At 40.4% G+C, this 20,178-nt stretch overlaps 1 protein-coding gene across 1 annotated transcript in view; it reads left to right on the forward strand.

Moving 5' to 3' along the window:
• Positions 1-20,178, forward strand: part of tll1 (tolloid-like 1) — a 97,456-nt gene that overhangs the window by 11,334 nt on the left and 65,944 nt on the right. Inside the window, exon 3 of the mRNA XM_056460356.1 lies at positions 19,774-19,884. Within this exon, the coding sequence (XP_056316331.1) occupies positions 19,774-19,884 (111 nt within the window). The remainder of the gene's footprint in view (positions 1-19,773; positions 19,885-20,178) is intronic.

Raw genomic sequence — 20,178 nt, forward strand, 5'->3', positions numbered from 1 at the left:
TGAATCTTTTCTTCATTTAATAAATGACTTGCAGAAGACAATCCTGACACGCAGTGAACGCGCAGTGGCGTTTGAAGGCGTGAGACGCGGAGCACAGACGCTCTTGATTCTGGAGGTCATTATTAATATAATAACACTAATACTGAAATGGTTAAGGCTTTTTAGAATGACCAAAACAACATTTTAGATAGTTTACAATGTGCTCAGCCTGCTGGTTTATCCATTCACACACATTTTTATCTTTACATGATCTCTCATAACAAATTCACATTACCTTTTTTAATGCGCATACTGGAATTTGTTCGGTAAAAGTGTTTCCATCGTAATTTTTGCGCATCTTTTGTTATCGAATAAAAAGTTGATCCTATTCAGATTTGCGCATATGTTTTTTATGCGCATTTTCAAAATTTATGTGCATCCTGGCATTTTCATCAACCGTTTTTTTATGCGCACATCCAAAATATGCATAAAAATAGGTAGCTAGTAGCTAGCTAGGTAACGTAGCTAGTGTTGCAATTCTACGAAATATATGTGCTGTTAATAAAAGAAATACAATTTTTGATGCATTTTCCCTCTTCATTTACAAATATTGTGATATATTGTGGATGGTTTTCTTGTGATATATCGCGATCTATCATTATCAGGGGCAAAATATCATGATAATATCGTATCGTGTTACTGTACCTGAATATCTGACTACTTATTTCACTTTTATCTTTGCTCTATCTTATTTATTCAGAATTCGACTCTTTTATTCATCTTCAAGTTGGGGTAATTTTGTTTATATCATATTACAGGCTGCAAATGGATGAGGAATTCACCTCTACATACATGTCAGATCCATGGCCGTCTGTTTACATATTGCTTATGACCTTGTCCGTGTGTGTATGTACGGTGGAAATGACTCTGTGCGGTTGATCATCTTGCTACTGTTGTTCTTGGGAAAACAGAATGTGAATATTTGGCCGTGTGCTTATCTCATGCCATTAGAGTGCACTAAACACATTTCCATCTCTTTGTACACTGATTTCCCTCTCTATGTGTGTGTATGTGCGCGTGTGTGTGACCAATGTGGGAGCCCACTTCATTCAGGCACTTATCTCTTCCTGGTAGCCTGCATCCTGCCACTTAGCTTGAGAAGAACCTCTCTCTCTCTCTGCCTCTCTCTCTCTCTCACACACACACATACGCACCTTCATTCATGCCCTTTACAAAAGAGGGGTTTTGTCATAAAACTGTACACACAGCAAAACACAGAGAGTGAGTGAGTGAAAAGGAAAAAAAAAGAACTTTCACTTGCAGTTATATTGTCGGAGTGTTTGCAATATCAAAGTGTTTATGCGGAGAGTTTTGCAGACAAATGGACAATTTGATTACATCCTGACGGATTTACTTAAATGTTAAGCACATCGCACAAGACATCAGCCTGCCTTTACATGTCTAGACACACTCGCATTAAAATTCAAAGCTTTCAAGAGCTCATCAGATGGCTCTTGGCTCTTTGACTGCCTTTGCTTCTACTTTTACCTGATGTTGGCTAGTGTCACGGATTGGTCAGGCTCTCACGATCCCCACTCACGAAGATCACCATCACCTGACTTCTAATGAGCACACAGCTGCATCACATTCACGAGCACCAGATAAAAGCACAGCACTCCAGTCGCTCATTGTCCGGGCTCGTCTCGACGAAAGCGGACAACTGAGCGACCACTCAGCGTAGTCATCCTCAGCTAAAACAAACGCTTTACTTACCTGTTCTCTTTGTATTCCTCCTAGTCTTCCTGGTCCACCCGAATCGTCCTGTCTTCCAGTCCTTCCAAGTCTGTGTCATCCTCTGTCAGCTGTATCTGGTGTGTGCTGTCCATCCTCGTGTATTCCTGTTACCCAGCCACGGAGGAAAAGACCCCAACATCATTCCTGATCCTCCTGGCTATCCTTCATGTGCTCCTTGTTGTCATTTAATAAACACCCTAACGTTTCCTTACCTCTGTCTCCTGTCCGCTTCATAACAGAAGCCCGGACCTTAACGACGACAACATGAGCACCCCCGATCACTTTCAAGAGCTGGTGGACCAGTTGAAGCGGATTCTACAGCCACCAGCTCCACTTTCCAACGCACCACCAGCACCGAGCACTTCCGCCTCCACAGTTTCTTCTTCGGCCCTTCCTTCCAGTCCCATGGCCCGACCAGCGCCCTACTCAGGCGGAGCGGGGGGAGTGCAATGGTTTTCTGTTACAATGTTCCCTCATATTCGAAATGCAACCTTCTCTATATCCCACAGATAAGTCAAAGATCGCCTACATCGTATCACTACTCTCTGGGCCTGCACTTAAATGGGCTGAGACGATCTGGAACCAAGCCGGGCCGGTCATGAATTCCATCACTACCTTCACGGAGTATTTCAAAGAGGTGTTTGGACGTTCTGATGGGGAAGTAGCCGCTGGAGAGCAGCTGTATCATCTAAAGCAAGGTACTCTATCTACACAGGAATATGCTCTCCGGTTTCGCACTCTAGCAGCTGCAAGTGGATGGAATGAGAGATCGTTGTTGACCACGTACCGGCTCGGCTTGGAACCCACTCTCCGAATCCAGCTGGCCACATTAGATGATACTATGGGTCTGGAGAGATTCATCCAACATTCTCTCCGATGTTCCGATCGTCTCCGTTCCTATCAACAGGACACCATCACCCCCTCGTCTGCACTCCTCCAATCGCCTGAGTCAACAGCCTCTCCAGAACCAGAACCCATGATAATAGAGTCTGGAAGACTGACATCAGCGGAACGACAGAGGAGGCTGACCCGGGGTCTGTGTCTATACTGCGGTGTCAGTGGACACACCCGTATGGAGTGTCCCCTTCGTCCCATTCGGACTTCAGTGAGTGTATTCAGTACGAATATTGAACAATGTAAACCACTTACTACCACCGTACAAATAACTACTGCCTCTATTTCTCTCCTTGTCACAGCCCTCATCGACTCCGGGTCAGCAGGGAACTTCATCTCCCAATCCCTCTGTCGTCAACTCCACCTACGTACTGAGGCGTCCTCGCATATATACCAGATACAACCGATAACCCAGTGCACTCGATCTTCGACCCGTATCCATCGACAATGCGAAGACATCCTTCTTCAAGTGGGGTTGTTACATCAAGAGAGGATTCAATTTCTGGTTCTGGAGGGTGCAAATATGGACATCATTCTAGGGCGCCCGTGGCTGGTGAAGCACGATCCCATCATCTCTTGGGGCACAGGAGAGATAAAGAAATGGGGATCTGGATGTACACCTACCTGTTTTCCAAATCTCCCTCTTCAAGGTCGGAACCCCATTTCTTTGTTTACAACATCGGTCGAGAGTCCTCCTGAGAAGCAGTCTATCCACATTCCTAAGGAGTACAGCTCCTTTCATGATGTCTTCTGCCCCAAGAGAGCTTCCCAGCTACCGCCGCATCGGCCATGGGACTGCGCGATCGACCTAGTTCCAGATGCCCAGTTGCCAAGAGGTAGGATCTACCCGCTCTCGCTTCCAGAGAATCAGGCAATGGAAGATTACATAAGGGAGGCTCTGAGTCAGGGGTACATACGTCACTCAAAATCACCAGCCGCCTCAAGCTTCTTCTTTGTGGCCAAGAAGGACGGAGGGCTGCGTCCATGCATCGACTACAGGGTCCTAAATAACGGTACAGTAAAATACCGATATCCCCTTCCTCTGGTACCAGCCGCTTTGGAACAGCTCCGAGAAGCTAAAGTCTTCACTAAATTGGACCTCCGCAGCGCGTATAATCTGATAAGAATACGTGAGGGGGACCAATGGAAGACAGCATTCGTGACCCCTACTGGCCACTATGAATATGAGGTCATGCCTTACGGTCTGGTCAACGCCCCCCTCCGTATTCCAAAACTTCATTCATGAAGTCCTCCGGGAGTTTCTTCACCACTTTGTAATAGTGTACATAGATGACATCCTCATTTACTCCCGGAGTGAGGCCGCACATCGCCAACACGTTGCGGAGGTCCTACACACATTGAGAGAACATCACCTCTACCTCAAAGCGGAGAAGAAATGCTCATTCCACCAGAAGTCGATTCATTTCTTGGGATACATCATTGATCAAACCGGTATACGTATGGATGGGAAGAAAATTGAGGCTGTTCTATCCTGGTCAGAACCCACTTCCATTAAGGAGCTCCAGAGGTTTCTTGGGTTTGCTAACTTTTATAGACGGTTTATCAAGGACTACAGCAGGATTACATCACCTCTCACTAATCTCCTCAAGGGTAAACCCAAAGGACTGGAGTGGACCAAAGAAGCAGCCGCAGCCTTCCGCCTTCTTAAGAAGGAGTTCACAAGGGCCCCACTCCTGACTCATCCTGACCCAAATCTTCCTTTCGTGGTGGAAGTGGACGCATCCACCACCGGCGTCGGGGCAGTATTATCCCAACATCATGATACACCGCCCCGACTGCATCCCTGTGCCTATTTCTCTCGGAAGTTGAGCCCGGCGGAGCAGAATTACAGCATAGGAGACAGGGAGCTTCTAGCAATCAAGCTAGCCTTGGAGGAGTGGCGTCACTGGTTGGAGGGAGCCAAACATCCGTTCCAGGTGATCACAGATCACAAAAACCTCCAATATATCAAAGAGGCCAAGAGACTATGTCCACGTCAAGCCAGATGGTCACTTTTCTTCTCACGTTTTGATTTCTCCATTTCCTATCGTCCAGGACCCAAGAATCTAAGAGCAGACGCTCTCTCTCGTTTACACGAGCATCACGATCATGAAGAACTCCCAACGAAGATTCTTCCCGAACACATCTCCATTTGTCCGATCACCTGGAACGCTCCTCCAGTCGTTGCCACTCCGGAAGCCCCTGCTCCGCCGGGATGCCCTCCTCATCGGCAGTTCATACCACCTGAACACCGGGTAGATCTGATCCACTCCTTACATACCTCGCTAGGCACTGGACATCCAGGGATCAACAATACTCTCTCGCTAGTATCCCAACGATTCTGGTGGCCAAACATGGCAAGGGATGTGAGGCAATATGTTCAGGGCTGTAAGGACTGTGCCCAATCCAAGAGCCCACGTCATCTACCCGCTGGAAAGCTCCATCCCTTGCCGATTCCGAACCGTCCCTGGTCACACCTAGGAGTGGACTTTATCACTGACCTCCCCTCGTCAGAAGGTAATACCTGTATTCTAGTCATCGTAGATAGATTCTCAAAGTTTGTCAAACTAATCCCTCTGAAAGGTCTTCCCACAGCCTTTGAAACAGCCGACAATATCTTTAATCAAGTCTTCAGGTCATTTGGTATTCCAGAAGATATTGTGTCGGACAGAGGTCCACAGTTCATCTCACGTCTATGGAAAGCCTTCTTCAAGCTCCTAGGTGTGGCCGTCAGCCTCTCTTCTGGATATCATCCCCAAACCAACGGGCAGACAGAGAGGAAGATTCAGGAGGTGGGACGGTTCCTGAGGACCTTCTGCAGTGGTCACCAGAGCTCCTGGAGCCAGTATTTGGGCTGGGCAGAATATGCCCAAAATTCACTGCGGCAACCCTCCACCGGACTCACGCCATTCCAGTGCGTCCTGGGCTTCCAACCACCGCTCTTTCCCTGGGATGGCGAACCATCTGATGTCCCCGCAGTGGATCACTGGTTCCGGGAGAGCGAGAGAGTCTGGGACGAGGCTCATCAACATCTGCAGAGGGCAGTCCGTCGAAGCAAGGTAACCGCCGATAGAAGAAGGTCTGAAGAACCCAGATACACACCCGGACAAAAGGTGTGGCTATCCACCCGGGACATACGCATGCGACTGCCCTCTCGCAAGTTAAGTCCCCGATTTGTTGGTCCCTTCACCATCGTGGAACAGGTTAAACCCCGTCACCTACAAACTACAATTACCCTCTCACTACCGTATTCACCCTACATTCCACGTATCACTCCTGAAACCCTATCACGATCCTGTTCTTCCCTCCACAGAGCCTGACCACGAAGAGGAACCCCCTCCTCCACTGCTCCTAGAAGAAGGAGCCGTCTACGCAGTGAAGGAGATCTTGCGTTCCCGACGTCGTGGTGGCCAGTTGGAGTACCTGGTGGACTGGGAAGGGTACGGCCCCGAAGAAAGGACATGGGTTCCCAGAGCTGATATTCTCGATCCTAGTCTCATGGTGGAGTTTCATGAGAGCCACCCTGAGTTCCCAGCGCCTAGAGGCAGAGGGAGACCACCACGGCGTCGGAGGTGTCGGCCCTCAGGAGCGGGCCCTGGGGAGGGGGGTACTGTCACGGATTGGTCAGGCTCTCACGATCCCCACTCACGAAGATCACCATCACCTGACTTCTAATGAGCACACAGCTGCATCACATTCACGAGCACCAGATAAAAGCACAGCACTCCAGTCGCTCATTGTCCGGGCTCGTCTCGACGAAAGCGGACAACTGAGCGACCACTCAGCGTAGTCATCCTCAGCTAAAACAAACGCTTTACTTACCTGTTCTCTTTGTATTCCTCCTAGTCTTCCTGGTCCACCCGAATCGTCCTGTCTTCCAGTCCTTCCAAGTCTGTGTCATCCTCTGTCAGCTGTATCTGGTGTGTGCTGTCCATCCTCGTGTATTCCTGTTACCCAGCCACGGAGGAAAAGACCCCAACATCATTCCTGATCCTCCTGGCTATCCTTCATGTGCTCCTTGTTGTCATTTAATAAACACCCTAACGTTTCCTTACCTCTGTCTCCTGTCCGCTTCATAACAGCTAGTCCTAATTGAAGTAAATGTGTTGTATGTGTGCAAAAAAAGCGATGTTCACTGGAGTCGTGTTTAATAAAAGAGGATTTTCCAGGAGCACTCGGGCCTGACAGCCAGCTTCCGAAATTTCCCAAATATTCCAGTGTCAGCACTCTGCTACGCCATGGATTGTTTGTTTTGGAGCAGAGAAACATGAGTCAGCGATCCGCACACTTCCTCCTAGAATGCGTTTCGCTAATTAAACAATTATGGCTTTACACATCCTGACGTGTGAAAAGGTACTTTGATGCTCCGACAATGGCACTGACTGAAGTCTTTCTGTCGGTTTCTCACTCACACTATGAGTGTGATGAGTGTGTGTGCTGTTTGTTTAAGAGGTCCCAGAACAGTCTTTTATTAAAGTGAAACGACAATTTTAAACTTTATCATTTGAACTTAAACACATTAACACACTGAAAAAAATTATTTCTGCAAAACTGTTGCAAACTATTTATTTGTGTTAGGGTTAGGTTAATTTAAACAAACAAATTAAATGTAAGAAAATTCAAATTAATTTGTTTGTTTAAATTCAACCCAAATAAATTGTTTACAACCACTTAACATAAAAAAATTCAGTAAATCCAAGGAATCATCTTTGAATAATTTTTTTCAGTGCAGTCCCAATAGCCAATCAAACTGCACTGATCGTAATTTTTGTGATTCAACTTATTTCCAATCAAACTTTAACTGCCTTTGATATAAAAACCCAACATAAAATAGTTTTTGGCATATTCTTAACATTTTTATGAAAGGTTGATTATGGTTTTGTAGAATTTTTTGAATTGTGTTCTTGGTATTTAAGCATGCTAGTGAATGGATTTTCAGTAATTCTGTTTGCTTAAGTAAATGTCCAGTGTTTCAATGATTGTCCAAAAGAAAAGATCTTTATGATTTTAAAAAGGAAAGGAAATGCAGAATAGGGCTGCACAATACAGTGCATCCCGAAAGCATTCATAGCGCTTCACTTTTTCCAAATTTTTTTATGTTACAGCCTTACTCCAAAATTAATTAAATTCATTTATTTGCTCATAATTCTACACACAATACCCCATAATGACAATGTGAAAAAATATTTTTTTAAATGGTTGCAAATTTATTTAAATAAAAAAAACTTAAAAATCACATGTATATTTTGCTCAATACTTTGTTGATGCACCTTTGGCAGCAATTACAGCCTCAAGTCTTTTTGAATATGATACCTCAAGCCCCCACCTGTCTTTGGGAATTTTTGCCCATTCCTTTTGCGGTGCCTCTCAGGCTCTATCACGTTGGATGGGAAGTGACCAAGGGCGTCGGTTTGCACTTGACCTTGGTGGGGATGGGTGAATCAAACAACCCCAAACCCTCTCCATATATATATATATATATATATATATATATATATATATATATATATATATATATATATATATATATATATATATATATATATAGTATATTGTATATAGTTGTCAGAAGTCAGAATTACTAGCCCCCCTGAATTATTAGCTGACCTGCTTATTTTTTTCCCAATTTATGCTTAACAGAGAGAATATTTTTTCAACACATTTCTAAACATAATAGTTTTAATAACTCATTTCCATTAACTGATTTATTTTATCTTTGCCATGATGACAGTAAATAATATTTGACTAGATATTTTTTCAAGACACTTCTATATCGCTTAAAGTGACGTTTAAAGGCTTAACTAGGTTATTAGGTTAACTAGGCATGTTAGAGTAATTAGGCAAGTTATTGTATAACGATGGTTTGTTCTGTAGACTATCAAACAAAATATATAGCTTAAAGGGTTGAATAATTTTGACCTTAAAGAAAATTGATTTAAAAAACTGTTTTTATTCTAGTCAAAATAAAACAAATAAGACTTTTTTCCAGAAGAAAAAATAATATCATACCGTGACATACTAGACATACTGTGAAAATGTTTATGCTCTGTTAAACATCATTTGGGAAATATTTAAAAAAGAAAAAAAAAATGCTAATCAAATATATTATTAATGAATCCTCTCTTCATAAAATGTATTAAGTTAAATTAAATAGTCTGGCCAATAGCCAAGAGGGGTTTGGGTGGTTTGAAAAACCAAAAGTTATTATTATCATCACATTTGAATTTTTCTCATTATTCAAATGGTGAAATTCTGACTGAGGAAACTTTAATGTACTGGCCAGTTTTTTATTTGCCTGTAGGCTTCAGTTTTTAAATTAAAACAAGTTTTACCAGATTTCTAAAAAATAAAAATGTAATGATAGATAATAATAAATTTGTATTTAAAAAATAATATTTTCATATTTCTTTATTCTAAATTTTCATTATTTATAAAACTGTAATAGAAAACTTTTAGAAAACAGTTTAAATGCACATTTGTAAATAAATACTCAAAATAGTAAAATAGTATGGTAAGCAATTTGACAATGGTAAGAAATATTTTTGGTACATCATAATGTGTGGTTATGATAATCATCCAACAAAATATTCCAGCAAAAATTAGTTCTTAAAATGTCACTAAAATGCAGTATTTATACCTCATAATTAAATCAAGCGAATAACTGCAAAATGTCAGATGCAGAATAAAAATTAGTGTAGAATAGTTGATTTGAATACTGTTTGTTTTTTTATGTTTCTCTTTTTACTTTTGGGATTTCTCCATTAAATACTACTTATTAAATACTATTAAAGACTTAATAGATGCAGCCAAAATAAAACTAGAACCACAATTGCAGCCTATTGCATCTGTTGCACATTTGTTTCACTGTAAAAAGCAATTAGTTTTTTTGCACTGCTAACTTTTAAAAAGTGAGTAAAAGTTGCCTTAAAATTAAATAAATTAACTGTGCTTAATTATAAAAATGATGCCGTCAACTTAACAGTTACAAGTTAAGTGAATTGGGTGGACTAAATTGGCTGTAGTGTATCCAAGAGTGTATGGGTGTTTCCCAGTACTGTGTTACAGCTGGATGGGCTTCCACTGTGTAAAACATATGCTGGAATATTTGGTGGTTCATTCCACTGTGATGACCCCTGATAAATAAAGCTAAGCTGAAGGAAAATGAATGAATGATGACTGCATTTGAAATACTTTATGCTCTTTATGAGTGTGGCAACATGGTGGCTCAGTAGTTAGCAGTGTCGCCTCACAGCAAGAAGGTTGCTGGTTCGAGTCCCGGCTGTGTCAGTTGGCATTTCAGTGTGAAGTTTGCATGTTCTCCCCATGTTAGCATGGGTTTCCTCCGGGTGCTCCGGTTTCCCCCACAGTCCAAAGACATAGGTTATAGGTGAATTGAATAAACTAAATTGTCCAAGTATATGTGTGTGAATTTTAGTATATGGGTGTTTCCCAGTGCTGGCTTGCTGCTGGAATGGCATCAGCTTTGTAAAACATATGCTGGATAAGTTGGTGGTTCATTTTGCTGTGGTGACCCTTGATGAATAAAGGCACTATGCTGAAGAAAAATGAATGAATGAATGAATTTTGAGTATCTATCTACTCTTTAAAAAAGGGGGTTGCCATGGTTAAATAATCACTTTGGTAAGGTCAGATAAGTTCACTGAAGGAAACTGAAAAAGACATAATGCACTTCATGGAACTTGTATTTTTAAATTCATCACCTTTAAAGCACCAAACTTCTTTGTGCAGATGTTTCTTTGGCTGTTAATTTGTGCACTGTTTATGTATAAAGTATCAAGTGGGTGAAATGTTGTTGCTTTTATATCTCTTTTTGCCTCTAATAAACATGCTGTAACACTGAAATAAAGTTGAGGTCAGAATTATTAGCCCCCCTTTCAATTTTTTTTTTTGCTTTTTTAAATATTTTCTAAATTATGTTTAAAAGATTCAGGAAATTTGCACAGTATGTCTGATAATATTTTTTCTTCTGGAGAAACTTATTTGTTTTATTTCAGCTAGTTTTCAATTTTTTTATGAACTATTTTAAGGTCAAAATGCCCATTTTAAATTAGCCCATTTAAACTAAATATTTTTATTATATCATTATACAATAACTTGCCTAATTACCTTAACCTGCCTAAGTAACCTAATTAACCCAGTTAAGGCTTTAAATGTCACTTTAAGCTGTATAGATGTGTCTTGAAAAATATCTAGTAAAATATAATTTACTGTCATCATGGCAGATAAAATAAAATAAATCAGTTATTAGAGGTGCCTTATTAAAAATAAGGGGGGGGGGGAAACAGGGGGGGCTAATAATTCAGGGGGGCTAACAATTCTGACTTCAACTGTAGTCCAAAACCATTCCCTCCTTTCACAATGATCACAGGAGACACATTTAAGATACACATTGCTTCCTCAGTCTGACTCCCTGAAGCAGTGAGAAACATTTTATACATACATTTTGGTTTTAGTTTAATCTCAGGGCCATTGAAAATATCTTTACGAATATTGCTTTTTCAATTAATCATGCATAGAAACGCTCATTGCTATGAATAATATTGTCTAAATAGACAAGGCGTCAGTATTAAACATTGTCAGGATGCAAAGGTGACATCAAGCAGTTTTTGGCAGCTTAGTTCGGATGTATTTGTGTTTTTGTTTGAGTGTCTGTTTGTCCCCTATTCTACTTCTGATCAAGCTTACAGGAATGTTATTTGGGCTGTCACCCAAAATGCTTTGCGTCATGTCTCTCTGACATGTGGCGCAGATGTCTTTAGTTACGCATGTCACTGACAAACAGAACCACCCCGCTCATCCTTCAGCTCCCATGATACTCATTCATCAAACTCAGCTGCGTGTTTTCTGTGGGTTTAATGAGGAAGGGATTCTCGGTATTAAACTGACATCACGGTAATGAAGTATCAACATATGGTCAGACTTTCTGAGTCTGTTGTGTGTGTGTGTGTGTTGATCAGTGACTCCCTTCAGGATTCTCCACAACATCTGCTGTCTCTGTGTACATATAACAGTCTGTCAGTCAAAGTGAAGGGATTGACTAGAAGAAGAGATGATCAAGTGGTCGCTCTTCATTCATGTGTACAGTTTTCAGCTCTGTTCCAGAGCCTAATGAGCTCTTGCTATCATATACAGCTTTCTTTTAGTAAGCATTCACACAGCTGCATTTTTGCATTGATGCTAATAATGATTTAGCTACTTAATCACGTCGCAATGATAATATTTTGTATTGAATAATTGGTTTAAAGGCCACCTATTTTACCCCTTTTTTAAGATTTACGAAAACCCTCAAGAGTTCACACTTAGCTGATGATTGGTAATAAGCTAGTTTGGCATGCTGTCCAGGGAGAAAGCCCTGAGCTCATGAGATCCTTGAGCCCGGGGCTCCCTCCCATTTGCAGGGCGAGAGGGGAGTTTGAGCTCAGGTAGATCTCGAGAACTTACCCCCCTCCTGCTGCTTAAGGATTGCTAAGGTGGTGTGTTGCTGGAGGAATTTGAATATGGTGCTGATTTGGTTTAGTCAATTTACTTATGTCTCATGTTTTTGGACTGTGGGAGGAAACCGGAGGACCCGGGGAAAACCCACGCAAGCACGGGGAGAACATGAACTCCACACGGAAATGCTGTCCGGCCGGGTAGAGACCCGAGCCAGAGGCATTCTTGCTGTGAGGCCGCGGTGCTAGCCACTGGGCTGCCGTGCTGCCCTATAGAGGAAAAGAGGAGGAGAGGGGGTGGAAGGGGGGATTCTTCAAGACGAAGATGACTTAAGGTAAGAGGCTTGGTTATTTAATAGTTAGGAATCGTCTGATTGGTGGTTCGTACATTAGTTTGATTCGGGGCCAGCCGTGTCAATCATTTCGTGATCCTCTCGAAACTAGTTTATAAATAAACTTCACTTTGTGTCTCTAGAGTGTGTCTGTAAAGTTTCAGCTCAAAACACCCATCAGATTATTTATTATACCTTTTTAGAATATTGGAATTTTTAGCTCTGAGCATCTTGTAGCTGTTTTTGTTGCCTGTGCCTTTAATGCTGGTTTCCCCACCCACCGTTCTCATGTCTCAGTCAGAGTGTGCCTCAGGCCCCTTTTACACTAATACGTTTTAGTTTGAAAATGCATACGTTTTTAGTACGATTACGCCATCCATCCACACTCTGCCGGAGTTTTCGAGCACCGAAAACAGACCATTTTGAAAACGCTGGAGAGGCCATTTTCATTTTAAAACGCTGCTGCTCCATCTCAGTGTGTATGGGGAAAAACGGAGGCGTGGCTGCAGACGTTCACCTCTCTGATTGGGGCTTTTTCCTCAATATTAAGTAGCCTACACAAGGTTCAGTCTTGCATTCTCTGCTTGTAAAACAAACTCCCGAGGACACGTTGGGTAAATCTTTAAAGGGAACAGTTTACTTTATTTACCATTCAAAAGACCAAAGTCGGGGAATATGTCATTAGATAGAGACAAGATGAGTTAAATATTACGTTTAACAAATATAGTGAGATTAGATCCAGCTGTACATACTTGAGCAGTGCGACGTCCACAGCTCTCATCGCTGCAGTGCATGTCAGAGTGTGTGTGTGGTCACGTGATGTGCGTTTTTTAGCGGGCTAGTATAGGTGGAGAGTTGTTCAGAAATGCTGGGTGAAACGCTAGTGTAGATGTGGATTGTTTTCATTCTAAAATGGCGTTTTAAAACGGAAATGTATTTGTGTAAACGGGACCTTAATCTCCAGCTGCGTCAGATAAACAGCACAGTGACAAACATGAAGGAAGCAAATCTCACGAAACGTCTGTGAGAAATACTACAGTAAAAACTTTCTCAATGATTATTTGATGCATTTGTTGTGGAGTTAATTCAAACCTTTCTGCAACCATGAGTCACACACAATGTCGTTTACAAAGTTCACGTGCACACACACACTCACAGTGGACACACACACTCAGCGCGCGCGTTTAACTTTGCACTGTTTTTGCACTGCAAATGTGACAAGACACATGCTAATATGCACTGCTGTATGGATGTCTGTTATGTTAATGTACAAAATAATCCCGATTTAAAGTCTACAAACTGGGATTGAAGCATCTTCTTTTATAATTGTACTGACATGCGGCTGTGGTGATGAAGACGGTAAAATCGATGTAATTCATTACAAACATGCACTGTTTTAAAATGTTTTAAACTTGTAAAACTCATTCTTGATCACATTTAATGATGATTGATGATCACAGAGAGCTGAACAGATCCTTTAATCCCGGTTGCTTTGTGCACGTCCTGTCTTGTTAATATGATTAAAGGCATTACTACGGAGACATGTTAATACGTGGCTGTCAATCAATTCAATGGGCGGGTAAACCACACTCCTACATCACAGTGTGGTGGGCCTCAAAATCACTGGGATTATTTTATGTCAGGAAATTAAAAAAAAGAGACTTATTGTGTTTCTATCACCCCAATATGACTGTGGACACACCATACCTATACACGGTTCTGTCCAAACAACTTACAAAAGATGATTTTCATCATAGGTGCCCTTTAAACAATTTCGTGTAGGGCCTAAGTATTTATAATCACCCTTCCTTATGTTTTATCCATAATGTTAGGTTGACAGGGATGCTGCCGTCACAAGGACAGACCAAAATTTACATTGTGAAATCATCCAATCAGGAGAGCTTAATCGCCTCTTCTTTCCTTGTGCACTTCATGACAAATGATACAGAAGAAAACTGAAATTCAACCCAATAGAAAGAAGAGTCACACGAGTCAGAATTCAGCTCAAAATCAAACCGTGTATGCCCGGTCTAATGAAAAGAGAGAGAGAAATGAAGTATTAGTGAAGTACTTGTGAAGTATTTCCTGAGTCTTTGCATCTATTACATAAGTCTCAGACTCGATTCCTGGAGGGCCGCAGCTCTGCAGTTTTGCTTCAACTCTAATCAAACACAGCTGATTTACTAATCTAGGTGTTCAAGACTATTATAGACCATTAAGCAGGTGTGAGTTGGAGGTTGTTGGTGCTAAACTATGCAGAGTGGTGGCACTTTAGGAATTGAATTTGAGACCATTGATCTATCAACTTTAACTGCTTCAAGAACAGTCACGTTATACCTTAAGGACTGACAACATGTTTCTGTGTGTGTTTGTATGTTCTGTGTGCACAAGGGCCTGTCTGTAGTGTACAGCTGAAGTCAGAATTGTTAGCCCCCCTGAATTATTTGCCCCCTGTTTATTTTTGTCCCCAATTTCAGTTTAAAGGAGAGAAGATTTTTTCAACACATTTCTAAACATAATAGTTTTAATAACTCATTTCTAATAACTGATTTATTTTATCTTTGCCATGATGACAGTAAATAATATTTTACTAGATATTTTTCAAGACACTTCTATACAGCTTAAAGTGACATTTAAAGGCTTAACTAGGTTAATTAGGTTAACTAGGCAGGTTAGGGTAATTAGGCAAGTTATTGTGTAATGATGGTTTGTTCTGTAGACTATCGAAAAAAATATAGCTTAAAGGGGCTAATAATTTTGACCTCAAAATGTTTTTTTTTTAATTAAAAAGTGCTTTTATTCTAGCCGAAAAAAAACAAATAAGACTTTCTCCAGAAGAAAAAGTGTTATCAGACATACTGTGAAAATTTCCTTGCTCTGTTAAACATCATTTACGAAATATTTAAAAAAGAAGTCAAAGAGGGGCTAATAATTCTGACTTCAACTGTATGTGTGTGTATGTCAGAAAAAGAAAGTGTGCCTTTTATAGATGATAAATCATCATTAATTTTCCTTCGACTTAATCTCTATTTCAGAGGTCGTCACAGTGGAATGAACCGCCAACTATTACAGCATATGTTTTACGCAATGGATGTCATTCTAACTGCAACCCAGAACTGGGAAACACCCATACACACTCATTCACACACACACACAAACACACACTCCCACATACACTATTCAATTCACCTATAGTGCATGTGTTTGGACTCTGGGGGAAACCGGAGGACCTGGAGGAAACCCACGCCAACATAGGGAGAACATGCAAACTCCACACAGAAATGCCAACTGGCCCAGCTGAGACTCAAACTAGCGACCTTGTTGCTGTGAGGCCACAGTGCTAACCACTGAGCCACTGTGCCGCCTATAAAACATGGAAAAACTCGGAAATGTATTATCTTTCTGTTGTTTGTTATATTTATTTGTTTTGTCATAGGGGGTTTGCTTCCTTTACTATTGTAGGTAGACTGTAGTAGACTTGTTTTATTCATCCCCAGACATGCAAGCAAAAAGGAACATATTTAGAATACCTATGCAAAAATCGGGTCCTGCTTATAATGCTCAAAAATGCTGTTTAAGTAGGCAGATTTTGGAATAGAGCTGAGAAACTAGAGTCTGAAGTGGTAACCGAATAGTAAAATTTGCAATGCAAAAACTATTACCCAGAGTCTCTATGTACAGTACTTGCTGAGACAAGTTGAATGCAGTTAATGCCCTCCATCAACTCTTAGTTGCCTTGGACATTTCTAGGATAACATGGAGAGTCTCATTTGGAACTGTTGTGTGATCTCCAGGATAATCTCTCATTTTAATACACACGTTTATCTGCAGATATCACTGCACTCAGATTAAATCACACATCCAACCTCGCTACAATAACCTTGGAGCTGAGATTACATTTCACATTCGCCAAAACTATTTTTATTCCCACCCAGATGCCACAGTCTGCAGACCATTGTTTGTTTCCTTCTACGCAAAAGTAAAGCTGTTATACTATGAGTATAATTCAGAATAAGACACCACAAAGTTAACAATTCCATGTCACTCCAGTGGTCACATATTAGTCTCCAGCCTATTTGATTTCCCCGCGACAATTGATGATTGATTCAGTACAGCCTCAGCTCTGTGTGTATCGACCATCACGGCTGAATTTATTGACTGGTGCTAAGTTAAGATGTGCAGTCAAAGACCTTAAGTTGATGTTAAGCGAATTCGTGATTGCTGAGGCATTACTGGGCTTCACTCCCAGACTTCCCAAATCAATGTACAAATTCAACACAAAGCCTTTTCCTCTGCGGTCAAGTCAGAAGCACTTTCAGCCCTGTTCACCTTGTTTATGCTTTCTTGTCTCTCTGTGAGGGCTGTTAGAGACCTGTGAGCTTGTAAATGTAATGTAATTCAGCAGAAAATATGCACAGCTCTCTGTGGGATAGACTTGTTTACTTTAATGCTGATGAAAATATAGGCTTTTAATTGCATATAAACTTTAATTTCTTGTTGTTATTGCACATTTTTGTAACCAATTTTAGTATTTGTTAAAAGAAATTGTGTAAGTATTCATAATAAGTCATACACTACCTGACAAAAGTCTTGTCGTCGATCCCAGTTGTAAGAGCAACAAATAATAACTTGACTTCTAGTTGATCATTTGGAAAAGAGGCAGAAGTTAGATAGCTGATGAATCATCTGTTGAACTGCATCCCAATCATCACAAATCCTGCAGAAGACCTATTGGAACCCGCATGGACCCAAGATTCTCACAGAAATCAGTCAAGTTTGGTGAAGGAAAAATCATGGTTTGGGGTTACATTCAGTATGGGGGCGTGTGAGAGATCTGCAGAGTGGATGGCAACATCAACAGCCTGAGGTATCGAGACATTTGTCCTGCTTCTTACATTTCATTTGCAATCCTTCTCATACTTCAGCCTCCACATCAAAGTTCCTGAAAGCAAAGAAGGCCATGGTGGTCCAGGATTGGCCAGGCCAGTCACCAGAGATGAACATTATTGAGCATGTCTGGAGTAAGGTAAAGGAGGAGGCATCAAAGATGAATCCAAAGAATCTTGATGAACTCTGGGAGTCCTGCAAGAAAGCTTTCTTTGCCATTCCGGATGACTTTATTAATAAGTTATTTGAGTCATTGCAGAGATGTACGGATGCAGTTCTCCAAGCTCATGGGAGTCATACGCAATATTGATTATTTTCCCACTACACCATGACTTTATATTCTATACTATTCATTATATCTGTTAAGTGACAAGACTTTTGTCTAAGCAAAGTCAGACCTTAATGTCCTAGTAAAATAATTATAAATCAAAGCATAATCATATTTTATTTTGGTAAAATAAGCATAATCTAGAGGCCTTTGCCTTTCATATAAGCCACTTCTGATACCAAATGATCAACTAGAAGTCAAGTTATTTTTTGTTGTTCCTAAAACTTGGATAGTCAACAAGACCTTTGTCAGGTAGCTTATTTTTAAAGTATTGTTTAACATGAAGTAACTTAAGAAATAATCCAAAAATGATATGTGAATGTAATAGCATGCTAATATAGTTTATATAGGATAATAATAAGTACAATTCACTCTTCTTACATGGACATGAGTAATCTAATTATTTGCCTTAATCTGCATAAGATAATTTGATTAAGGTGTTTATATGAGTTGCTTTTTGAATGTTACTTTCATGTTCCCGTTTTACATGTTGTAGCACATATTTCGATTAAGGTCATTACGTCACAATTAAACGATAGTTTCCACTGGCGTTTACGAACAATGGTTCATGTTCATCATTGCACCATATGTATTTTGTTTTTAATTTTGCAAGTTCAACTACAGTTCATTTCTCACACTATACAGTATGTGCAAACAGATGGCAGCAGATACAAATTCTTAAGCAACAGGCTACCTCCCATTTTGTTTACTAACTTTTTATTTATGACTCACTTATAAGTCAAGGCACTTCATAATGTCCATTTGAAAAGTTTAGATGCAAATTAATCTAAATGCCATTGATATTTTCTTCTAAAATTAGCATTTTTCTCAGACTCCTGTGTGTAGGCTAAATAATTTTACTTTTATAGTGATGAATAAATTATTTCCATTGCCTTAAATGTGAAATAACTGAACATAAACATAGCAGGCTGAAAAAAAAACTCATTTTAGGACACAATTTCAGACGACATTTAGAGGTTATTGCATCTAAACCTAATTTCTTCCAGAATTCTCAGCATAGACATCATTTTTTGCAAGCACCAAAAATGTGCTCTCTTGACTAAAGCCAGTCTCATTTGTCTGTCATTTTAATAATGCGACTAAAATAGCAATACTCCATGTCTTAATTCGATTTCTGTTTAGTTCGATTATGACTTTGTTGTAGTCGTCCTATTAATCTCATCAAAAATCGCTGTTTACATGGTAGACTCCTAATCAGAGTATTGCCTAATCATATTTAAATCAGAGTATTGGTGTCCATGTAAATATACTCATTGTTAAACTGTATAACAATGAATGTAGCAGAGAGATAGATAAATGAAGTGGGTTTAAATCAGTGCTAATATTAGTTCTTTATGAAGGGTGTGATCCACAGGAGACTCCAGCTTATTATGAAAGTGATACAGAGCACAATCAAGAGTTCGGGCTGAACAATGTCTAAGAAATTGATTGTGTGGGAGATGGATGGTTGTGTACACACATGCACATACACTTACCAAACAATAGTGAAGGCCTGAAAGTGCCGTCCACTATTACGTGTACATATGCACACGTGCACACACATGCGAGCACAAGGGCAGAGTTTATTCCAATATAGAACAATCAAGATAGTTTAAAGCACAGTCCTCATTGTGTATTGTTTTATATCAAGGTTGAATGGCCTGCCAAAACTACTTGCACACACAAATGGCAAAGTTCCCAATGTTATCTCCTTTTGCATGGCCATCTCTATGACCTCCTTGGCGACATGCTAATTTAAGGATGGATGATGTCATCTCAGTGATTGAACTTTAGGAATGGTGTGATAAATCCAATATGGACATTATGTGTACAGGGTTGTTGAGATTACAGCCGGATGTATATATCTGCCTGTTCATTTTTAATCAGCATCTGAGAGTCAGAGCAAGTTGACAGATAAAGATGTTTCCTCTCATGTTAACATGTCAATCGATTGCATATGCTGCAAACCTAAATTAGCATCAGTCAATAGTTCAGACCACGCTGATCTGAGTCTCAGATGTGTCTGCCAGCATTTAGACCATCAATCTGTTCTGCTGCTGAAAAGTGTGTGCTTGTGTGTTCTAATAATACGCTTCTCTGTTTCCAGCTGTATTTTGGGGAGACATTGCTTTGGATGATGAGGACTTGAAAATGTTTCACATTGATGGGACGATAGACCTTAAGCAACAAACACATGGGAGACAAGGACACACATCTGGTAAGACGCATTGGATATCTCAGGGCTCCAGATTACAGCTATTGACCATAATTTGCAAAAGAAATGTGACTATTATGAACCAGTTCTTTTTGTGTTTTGTGAAATTCACTTAACATTACGCAATTTAAATCAGACTCACTCAGTAAATCATAATGAGAAGTTACTTATACCGACTGTATGATTTTAGGCGTGATTTTCAGTCACTGACAGGTTTTGGAAAATTGCAGACAAATGCTTTAAATTTGACGTAGATCTGTTTTCGTTCACGCAAGTGACCACAACACAGTGTAAATG

Source organism: Danio aesculapii, chromosome 1 (genome assembly GCF_903798145.1).
Source record: "Danio aesculapii chromosome 1, fDanAes4.1, whole genome shotgun sequence".
NCBI lineage: Eukaryota > Metazoa > Chordata > Actinopteri > Cypriniformes > Danionidae > Danio > Danio aesculapii.